This window comes from Rhinatrema bivittatum, chromosome 6, assembly GCF_901001135.1.
Source record: "Rhinatrema bivittatum chromosome 6, aRhiBiv1.1, whole genome shotgun sequence".
Taxonomy (NCBI): domain Eukaryota; kingdom Metazoa; phylum Chordata; class Amphibia; order Gymnophiona; family Rhinatrematidae; genus Rhinatrema; species Rhinatrema bivittatum.
Genome location: NC_042620.1, coordinates 236716108 through 236726918, shown reverse-complemented (window position 1 = coordinate 236726918; position 10811 = coordinate 236716108). Strand labels below are relative to the sequence as shown.

Sequence of the window (10811 nt, the reverse complement as noted above, 5' to 3'; positions counted from 1 at the left end):
AGACATCATGCTTCTGGAATGCCGCCTTACATATTACCTTAGATAGAGTGTCCATTCCTTCTTGATCTGTCTTCACACGAGATAGCATCTTGGCAACCCTCTCCTCATATTTCAAAAATTCTTCATCATCTTCTTCAGGATCATGTGGTCTCCTAGACAACCCGTCAGCATCTATATTGGCTTTACCAGATTTGTATCCGATGTCAAAGTTGTACAGGGAGAGGGATGCTAACCATCGATGACCTGTGGCATCCAGTTTAGCAGTCGTCAGGACGTACGTCAGAGGGTTATTATCTGTCACTACTTTAAACTCTGCACCATATAGGTAATCATGAAATTTTTCACAAACTGCCCATTTAAGGGCTAAAAATTCCAATTTGTGGATAGGGTAATTCCGTTCACTTTTAGTGAGCCCACGACTGGCATATGAAATCACTCGCAGTTTTCCTTCTTGAATTTGGTAAAGTGCAGCGCCTAGCCCTGTAGTGCTGGCATCAGTGTGTAATACATAAGGTAGCTTCCAATTTGCGAAAGCCAACACAGGGGCAACCGTGAGTTTTTCCTTTATAATTTCGAATGCTTTCTGACATTCTGAGGTCCACCGCGTACCCAATAGCTGCTGACTTTGAATCCGGGCTTCTTTCCTATCCTTTCGACTGTTTGTTAGTCCCACCAACAGATTACTGAGCGGCTTCACCAAGCGTGAGTATTGATTCACGAATCTTCGGTAATAGCCCGCAAATCCTAGAAAAGATCGCAGCTCTCTAATGTTTTTAGGTTGTGGCCACTTAGTAATGGCTGAAATTTTCTCTTCATCGGGGAGCACCCCCTTCTCTGAGATATGATGACCCAAATATTTCACTGACTTCTGAAAGAATTTACATTTAGATGGAGAGAGCTTCAATCCGCATTTCAACAGTCGTTGTAACACCCTCATCAATCGGTCCTCATGCTCTTCCAGTGTGTCCGAGAATATTATAAGATCATCCAAGAAGGCCACAACTTCATGTAGATTAATATCAGTCATTACTTTCTCTATCATTCTTTGAAAACTTGCTGGAGCATTTGTCAGTCCTTGAGCCATTCTCTTAAATTGCCAGTTTCCAAAGGGCGTGGTGAATGCAGTTTTAGGCCTATCCATTTCTTCTACCTCAATCTGATAGTACCCACTCTTGAGATCTAGTACTGAGAACCACTTGCTACCTGATAGGAGAGTGAATGTCTCTTCAATTCGAGGCAATGGATAGGAGTCTTTTCTGGTTATGTTGTTCAATTTACGATAATCAACAACCATCCTCAAGGTACCATTCTTCTTTCTAACCAATACCACAGGTGAAGCATAAGGGCTATCAGACTCCTCAATCACTCCTGTGGCTAATAGCTCCTTCAGGTGCTGCCTGAGATCCTCAAAGTCAGCTGGGGATACATGACGTGTGCGCTCTTTAAATGGAGTTGGATCCAACAGGGTGATTTTATGCATTATTCCTGGAATACATCCAATATCAAGGTCATGACAGGAAAATGCTCCTTTTGCCTCTTGATTAATTCTCTTTTCTATATGCTGTTTAAACTCTTCAGATATTGGAGAATCTCCGAAGTCTAGCGACACCTTCTCAGACTCCATGTTACCCTCTCCAATAGATTCTAGTTTAGCACCATCCTTATAGGTCGAGCCTGTAACGTTCATGGTCCTCACTATATCGACTGGCTCACCTACACCCAGTGTCCTTCTAGGAGGCAAACTGATGCTACAATCTGATATATTCTTCATTAGCACCCTAGCCTTTGTGTGCGACTTACTGCCAGTTCGGATGAGTTGAGGTTGTACTAGTAAGCCTCCGGGTAGAGGATAATTTTCTGAAGCCTCAAGCAATATGGACAAACTCTGACCATGTCTGGGCATTCTCAGAATGCATTCCACTTCCTTCGCTTCATCCCTTTCGAACACTATTGGTCTGGTGCTGGTCAATCTAGCCATCATTGGCCTAGTAACTCTTTGATTGGAACTTTGATGAGAAACATAGGTCTGATATGTAGTTACCCAATTTTTGTCCATGGCTAACTCCTTAAGGTAATTTGGGCCAGCCAGTTCTTTACAGTCATGTATTAGATGTCTGAGAATATTCGTTCCCACTATTAAAGGCAGGGGTTTGTTCTTTTGATCGGGACAGACTAGAGCAAGGACAGAATATTTGTTCCCACTTCCACAGGCCTCCTTGGGAAACTGTACTTCAACTTCAATATACCCCAGATAAGGAACAGGTTGACCTCCTGCACCCGTAACACAAAGTAAGTCTTCTAGCGGGTATAGCTTCCGATGTGATAAATAGTCTTCATAGAAGGTTTGTGTTATGCACGTCACTTGAGAGCCAGTGTCCACTAAGCAAGGGCACTGCACACCATCCAAATAAGCGGTTGCAGAACAAACCTTTCCCACGAGGCGTTTCAAAACATCATCTGGTAGAGGACATGGTGGGATATGATCACTGGATATTTTTCTTTTGGGACTTATCTGAATTGCATTTGGTGCCTTTGTCTGCCCCTCGCAAAAGCACCTTTTTAGTTTAAAGGAGTATTTGAAACCTGCCTAATGCTGGGTATTTTTTTTTTTTCAAATTTTTCCCGCAATTTCTGTTGGACTAGAGCAGCATTTACAGGATTGATGCATTCTCCCATCATGTGTCCATTCTCTCCACAGTTATAGCAAAATGAAAGTATCTTGGGATGATGCCTCCCTTTTTGAGGCATCTTCTCTACCCAAGAGTTTCTTCGCATCATGCTGTTTGCAGCAGGGCTATTTACTATTTCTGAATTGGCAGCTCTACAATGAGTGATCAATGGGGCGAGCAAAACATTATCTTCTCCTGAAAATGTTCCCAACTCAGATCCCACCTTAAACTCACTTGCCTCTGGTGTCATATGTTGAGCAATGCTTATGTCATTTGCTAGGTAAGTCCTGCTTACAGGTTTAATCTGGGTAACTCCCAATTGACGTATCCTCCTAGATTCTTTCATGTTTCTTTCTTCCTCAATCGTTCTAATTTTAAATAGCAGCTCCGAGTATTGTGGCAGTTTCTTCGACTGGCTCTCTAATAAGTCCCTCAATTGCAGTCGGGTAATCAGGGTCTCCTCCCAGCACCCACGTACAAACTGTTGTAGTAACTGCCTGTCTGGGGCGAGCCCAAAGAAAATTCCCCGCTCCACGACTTTCTGTAACAGGACCTGAAGCCTTCTCAAATAGTCTGAAGATTTTTCTTTGCCATTCTGGAAAGTTTCAATAAATTGAAAAAATAATTCCTCTCCATTAGTTACACTGCCATATGCCTTCTCCAGTTCCTCTAAACACTGCTCTGCTGTGGCGCTTTTATCTATGTAAGAGACAATATTTAAAGCTGGAGGAAGGAGACTTTCAATTAATTTCCTTTTTTTTGCACCTGCGGTGAGATCTGGATCCTGCAGTAATTGCTTAATTTGAATATGCCAAGTTTCATAGTCTCCTTCATTACTAGGTTTAGGGACATTTCCAGAGAAAACTTTAATTTTGTAGTACGTATGATTCAACTCTGCACCCTTTTCCTTAGGAGTTTTGATCACATGCTCCACTATAACCTTTGAAACATCCGCAGGAATAGAAATTGGTGGAATGGAATATTGAGAAGAATTGACTGCCACAGAATGTTGGGTCAGCATAGCATCCCGCCACTTGGGAACGGTTTTTTGGCTTTTAACTGGAGTCTGCAATATACTCTGGGGTGATTGATCCATATCTCGTGTTTCTTTTTCTTGTGACCCCAAACTCTCAATCATGAGAGCAGATGTTCTTTTCCTCAGATCTTGAATATTGATTTTATGACTGTCAGCTATATATGCTAATTCTTCTTGAAGTCGATCTGTCATATCTAAAGTATGTCACTCACTAGTGGGTCAGTGCATGCTTCAGGGGACATCGACTCAACATTCTGTTCTGATACTGTCTCATCTAAGACAGGTAAAATTATCCACTGACTGTCCAGTTCCCCTTTTAAGCTCATTCTTTCTAAAATAATTATAGAAAGCGGTTCTTCAAACTCACACAAAACTTGATCAGATGACTCAGCTCTTAAACGTTTCAATTTTGTAACTACACCCGCTGGGCTTAATGCATCTTCTACACTTGCTAAAGATATTTCAGGATTTACAGAACTCAGAATAACAGATCTATCAGGAATACAATCATAGTACTTGCAATACTCCATTTTGTATGAGAAAGAAACAAAGAGAATACTGTGCTCACTTCACTAATGATGCTGGGTCGCTCAGTAGCAGGTCAGACAGAGAGAAGAAAAAAAAAACACTGCCCCACGTTGATGCGCCAGAATTTGTTGTAACCCTTGAAGTTCAATTTTCTTTATGACTCCTTGTGTCTGAAACCTGCACTTTGATTCCCAACCCAGTATCAGAAATGAATCCACACGCTCTTTAGTGAGTAACAGTTTATCTTTACTGGAATGAATGACTGAAATAAATCTGTTCACTTCCTAAGCATCTGCATTTGTCATATAAACACATGTATATAGTACAAGAGAAAACTCAACTTTGTCATAACTCATGTTAAGTATTTCAACCAGAATCAGCATGTGATATAGCACCCGACCTTAAGCAGTCTCTGAACAAGCAAAGTCCCAGATTGTATCCTACTGTGTGTCCATTTGAATTTAGAGCTGAAGAGGGCGTCAGTACTGCTCTTTGCTTCAACTGCCAAATCCACAATACAGCAGCCTCTATCCGAAAGAAGAGCTTCAAATCCTGACAGGGCACAGTTCAATTACTCCCAAGTCGTCCACAGCAGGGTTCCAGAAAAGAGAACCTTAATCAGTACAGATAATATTTATTAATTCAGAGCAGGGCAGGAACTCTGTTCAAGCTGAGCAGTGATCTGTTTGCACATGCTCAGACAATCCAATTTTTATAAATCTCTTTAGATAAAGTAAAAACAACTTCAATACATCTCAAAACAATGCTAACTAACATAAATACATTACACATGAATACAATTATAGAGGGCTGCTCACCTTAATCAGTACAGATAATATTTATTAATTCAGAGCAGGGCAGGAACTCTGTTCAAGCTGAGCAGTGATCTGTTTGCACATGCTCAGACAATCCAATTTTGAATCTCCTTTCCCCCCCCCCAGCTCTTAAAGAGACAGCACTCTATTGTCAGTCTTTTCATGTCACAATGATGATTCAACATTTCTCTGCCCTAGTTCCTAGAGGTATGTTACACTATAAAGAAATTAAATTAGACTAAAAGTTAACCCAAGAATTTTTATCAAGACTTCTGTTGTCTAAATAATACCACTGTTTTTAAGGTTTTGATATTTCATCTTTTTTTCTTAATTGTTTCATTACAGAATCTTAAAAACCAAAACCATGGACTCTCTTACCACTCTAGCTCCTTTTTCAATGAATGTGTCTCAGAAGTTCATAGAAAACATATCTACTACTCCTCTTCCTTCAGACGCTTGTGAGATCCAAGATGGCTTGCTCTCTTTGACACTTCCCATAATGTATTCCTTCATATGTGTAATCAGCCTTCTAAGTAATACTTTGGCTTTCTGGGTGTTCTGGTTTAGCCCCCAGAAAAAGATATCTATGACTGTATACCTGAGGAATTTGGTTGTGTCTGACCTTCTGCTTGCCCTCTGCCTACCATTCCGGATTGCCTATCAAAACAACCCTGGTCCTTTGATCCTCTGCAAGATTGTTGGTGCTTTCTTCTATGTCAACATGTATGCTAGTATTATGTTTCTAAGCTTCATCAGTTTGGACCGGTACCTGAAAATTATCAAACCTTTTCAACAATTCAAAATCCACAGTGTTCAGTGGAGTACTACAGCTTCCAGAATGGTCTGGTTGGTAATCTCCACTTGTGCACTGCTTTTCCTCATTTCGGAATGGAAACCTGGACCGTGTGGTAAGAAGTGCTTCCATTTCAGGAATAAAAGCCCATTCGGAGCAGCAAGTAACATGATTGTAGTGGTTGCATTCTACATCCTCCTACTCCTCGTCATGTATTCCTACGGTAAAATATCTGCAAAACTCTGGAAATTCTCCTGGGGAAAATCTCAGCCACAGGTCAGAAGGAGCAGCAGAGCAGTCAGAAAGGCACTTATTGTGCTTGCTGTCTTCTCTTTATGCTTTATTCCTTATCATGTTGTCCGTATGCCCTATATCCTGGCTCAGGTAAATATCATCTCTAGCCTTCCATGGCAGCAGGCCCTCCATATTGCCAATGAATTTGTACTCGTCATCTCTGCCTTCAACAGCTGCCTGGATCCTATTATTTATTTCTTCTTGTCTAACAGCTTCAGGAAGGCTGTACTATGCGGCATGGGAGGCAAATTTAAGACACTCTACCGGAGGAGCCAAGAGATATGTCCCCAAAGTAGCAACGTCCCTACAGACTGCTAGGATTATGCCAATCATCTCTTCAGATCTCCACTCAACCGGTGACTCTCTTCAGGGACCAGGATAAAGGGTCCTGACTCACAGCTTCAGAGTGATGGTGCATGCTAAATAAGACAGATGAGAAATGCTAAGCAGTCCAGCACAGAGTCCCAAAGCATCAATACCAAAGCAACGGATTCAAACAAATGGCAGCCTTTTGGAATTTTATTATGCATGCATCACCGTGCTATGCAACCTTTGGGATGAAGGGTGAAATGGGTGGCTTTTTTTTTTTTTTTGGTCTGTCACTTTTCTTCTGTTTCTTTTGGAATTTTAGCTTAATCAAAACCAGCTTCCACTGGAACAGTGGTGCCATCCGAGTCGTCATTCTCAACTACCAGAATTCCTGCTGCCCCCCCCCCCTTACCACTTCCACCAACTTTTCACCCTTAAGGCTTCCCAGTCGGGGATACAGAGCACAGTTCCCTCCAGAACCTGGTACACCTGCACTAGGTGCTGCTCTTTCATGATGACCGTGACTCCCTTATTTACTGGATTTTGTGGATTATTATTATTATGATGATTATCATGATTTGTATAGCGCAGCCCTGTACAGAGACACACACACAATGGAGCTTACAAACTAGTGAGGGCAGATAAAAAGGGCACACAATAAAGTACAAATAAGGTTTGACAATGATAAACAATTGATTTCAAGGGAACTCTTCTTATCTGGAAATACTTTTCATAGTAGTTGAATGATTTTGTTCATTAATTTTGGATTAAAATCTTCAGTTAAAAAAACCCCAAAATAAAACAGTCATGTGTGTGTGTGTGTAAGGAAACCGTATTAGTTGGCAACTAAATAGATATTGTGCTAGCAGTTAGAACCACAATCTTTAGCATAACAAAACCCCTCCCCCCATACATTTGTGCTGCCCACACCCCTTGGTCTGGACTATGAATTAGCCCTATGCTTCGGAGAACCACATGAAAAATTATATTCACTAATATGATTTTTCTTTGGGTTTGTAGCCTGAGTGGGGAATGAGACAGGATGTTGGTCACTTTGCTGTCACAATTCTGTGCCCTTCCCAAACAACCTCTCACTTGTGGCACCACAGACCAGATAAAATCATCACACCAGACTAAAATAATAATTAACCCTTTTACTAGTATTGTGTAAGTAGGCAGTAAATCCAACCAGAACATTAAATGGAAAAAGTACAGTAGTGAAGTACAATATAAACTTGCAGTTTTCTTATTTTATATCAAGCCAAACAGAAATAACACTGGGTATGACCTGTTAGCCTGGGCAACAAACATACTCATGGATAGGAAAAAAAAGTAACCAACATTAATAGAGAAAGGTTGGGGGGACAAGCAGTGAATTACACAGCTTTAAAAAATTGTCTTTACCCCTGAGTACTCAAAAAGGGGAGGGAGGAGGCACAGATCCACCCCAATGTCACCAGTTTGTAAAGAGTACACCCTGTCCCATACTCAGAATTGTGTGGAAAAAATAATCAAGAAAATGAAGTCCTTCTTGACAGTGGAGCTGACTAGATGACAAACCAAATAGATGAGCACTGCAGTCTAGGGATGTGAATCGGGCTTCGGACGATTGAAAATATCGTCAATATTTTCAAAATCGTCAGAAATCAGGGGCTCCCCCAAAACGATAGGAAAACCCCACGATATTGATCGTGGGGGTTCCCTTCTCGTTTTAGGGGAGGGCGGGAAAAACGGCACACAAAAATAACCCCTAAACCCACCCCGACCCTTTAAAATGAACCCCTTAGCTTCCCCCACCCTCCTGACACCCCCAAAAAGTTTTTACAGGTACCTGGTGGTCCAGTGGGGGTCCCGGGAGCGATCTCCCACTCCGGGCCATCCTCCCGCTCCGTCGGCTGCCACTAATCAAAATGGCACCAATGGCCCTTTGCCCTTACCATGTGACAGGGTATCCGTGCCATTGGCTGGACCCTGTCACATGGTAGGAGCACTGGATGGCCGGCGCCATCTTGTGCTCCTACCATGTGACAGGGGCTGACCAATGGCACCGGTAGCCCTGTGACATAGTAAGGGCAAAGGCTATCGGCGCCATTTTGATTAGTGGCAGCCGACGGCCCAGGAGCTGGAGGATGGCCCGGAGTGGGAGATCACTCCCGGGAGCGGGAGATCGCTCCCGGGTCCCCCACTGGACCACCAGGTACCTGTAAAAAGTTTTTGGGGGGTCGGGAGGGTGGGGGAAGCTAAGGGGTTAGTTTTAAAGGGTCGGGGTGGGTTTTTTGTTTATCGGCTCGGGCGCAGCCGATAAACAAAACCGCGATCGGGCCCAATGGGAAAAAACCCACATGTGAATCGGAATCGGAATCCGAACTGATTCCGGTTCCGATTCACATCTCTACTGCAGTGTATGAAAGGTTTCGTCTCCTGAGGAACTTCCTGGGCCTGGTTTCAGTCTTTTACAGAAAGATCACTGTCCTTCAACTTTTCTTTCCCAGCGCTATCTCATGTAGTTGTACCTGCCAGCTAGGGCTTATATTTGACTTTGGCTGAAAGGCTGAAGCAGTTAAGATGAGATACTAAATTTGTGATAAAAGGCAAGGAAATAAATCTTCTCCCTCCTCTGCTAAGATACTCTCTAAATTACTTAACTCAATCTACTTAAACCCCCCTGTTCTACTAAAACTCTTTTTAACTAATAATCCTACTATATGACTAAGGAATTCGACCCTGTGGAATCTGTATTATGCCCTTCGATTTGGTACTTTTGAATCGGCTATTTATGTCATTATCTATTGTATATAGTTTTGTTCTTATATGTATATAGTGATTATGCTGTATCTATTTATTGAATACATGGACCCTGCCCAGTATAGTCAGCTCTATACCCTTCCAAGTTTTAGCCTCCTTTTTATCAGTTACATGTAAGGGCCCCGCCCAAAAGTTACGCTGTTTTACAATGTTATATGTAAGGGTTTCCGCCCATCTGTTACTGTTTAATTGTAAACCGATGCGATGTGTGAACGGTCATCGGTATAAAAGAGACTTTAAATAAAATAAATAAATAAATAAATAAATAAATTAAGAGAGTGATCCAGCCATGTGCTCCTGAGCCTAGATATCTCTGGAAAGGAAGTCTCTGCCCTTTGTTGAGATTTTACATGTTGCTCGGCTATGAAGCAAGAACAACTGTCTGTCTCTCTATTTCCTCAGAGTGCAGATTCTGTCTCTCCCGCTCAATAATTAGATTTTCAGAACTGATTGCAGGGCTGCCAGTTACACTCCTCTCTCCCTGGCTCCTGGTTCCAACTCCTGGCCATCTTTGCTCCTCACAAACTGACAGAGCCAGCCAAATTGTGCCTTTTCTACCTTAAATGGTCTCCCAGCATTCCTTTGGCTTCTTCCTCTGCTGGCTATGTAGTGCTGTTCTCTGGCAGGCTAAACAGTACAGTCCTTTTCCCAACTTGTTAACACTGTGAGTGCTGGATGCTGGTTCTTGAATAATATTTGTCATTCACAAGAGAGAGCACACAGGGGTTTTTTTGGGTTGTTTTTTTTTACATATTTGCAGTCCCTGCAGTGTTGAAAACCCTTTTTGACAGGTCTAAAAGACATAATCAGATCCAGTTCTGTCCACATTGTACGGCTACAACACATGATAAGCTCATGGGGACAGGAACCTGGTTTATAGTAGCTTGCTACAGTTTTTTCATTCATATATTTTTAATGAATGTTATTATGCAAATTCCATTTTGTGAATAACAGATTAACTCATCTGGGTGGATAATAGTAGCATATTGTACAGCATAGTTTATTTAATGATGCAATAAAAAAGATTGTGATTTTAGCACCTGGGAATCATAATGATCTCAGGTTTCCTGAACTTTTCTATTTTTTGCCTTCAATAGCTTATAATTGTATGTCAAGAATTCTGTATTCTACGCAGGAAAAATACCTTGGAATCCTTGTGGACAATATCTTGAAATCTTTGGCTCAGTGTGCAGAGGCAATCAAAAAGCCAAATAGAATGTTAGGTATTATTTGGAAAAAAAGAATAAAACAGAGACTATCATAATGCCTTTGTATAGATCCACGATGCGACTGCACTTTAAGTATTGTGTGCAGTTTTGGTTGCCCCTACCTCAAAATAGATATAATGGACATAGAAAAGGTACATGGAAGGGTGACAAAAAGATAAAGAGTATAGAAAAGCTCCCTTGTGGAGAAAGGCTTTAGGGCCAATATTCCCTCTAATTTTTGAAAGGCTATGTGGATAACTTTCAAACAAATGCACGCAGCAGCATATATGCTTGTTTATGATCATGATCAGATCTATGTTAGTATTTTATAACCCATTCATATGATATATGCAT

General features: G+C 41.6%; 1 protein-coding gene across 1 annotated transcript; it reads left to right on the top strand.

Annotated features, from left to right (window-relative positions):
• Positions 1 to 5425: 5425 nt before the first annotated feature.
• LOC115093270 (probable G-protein coupled receptor 34) lies at positions 5426 to 6685 on the top strand. Its single transcript, XM_029604932.1, has one exon. The coding sequence runs from the start codon at positions 5446 to 5448 to the stop codon at positions 6451 to 6453; it is 1008 nt and encodes a 335-aa protein (XP_029460792.1). The 5' UTR covers positions 5426 to 5445; the 3' UTR covers positions 6454 to 6685.
• The last annotated feature ends 4126 nt before the right edge of the window (positions 6686 to 10811 follow it).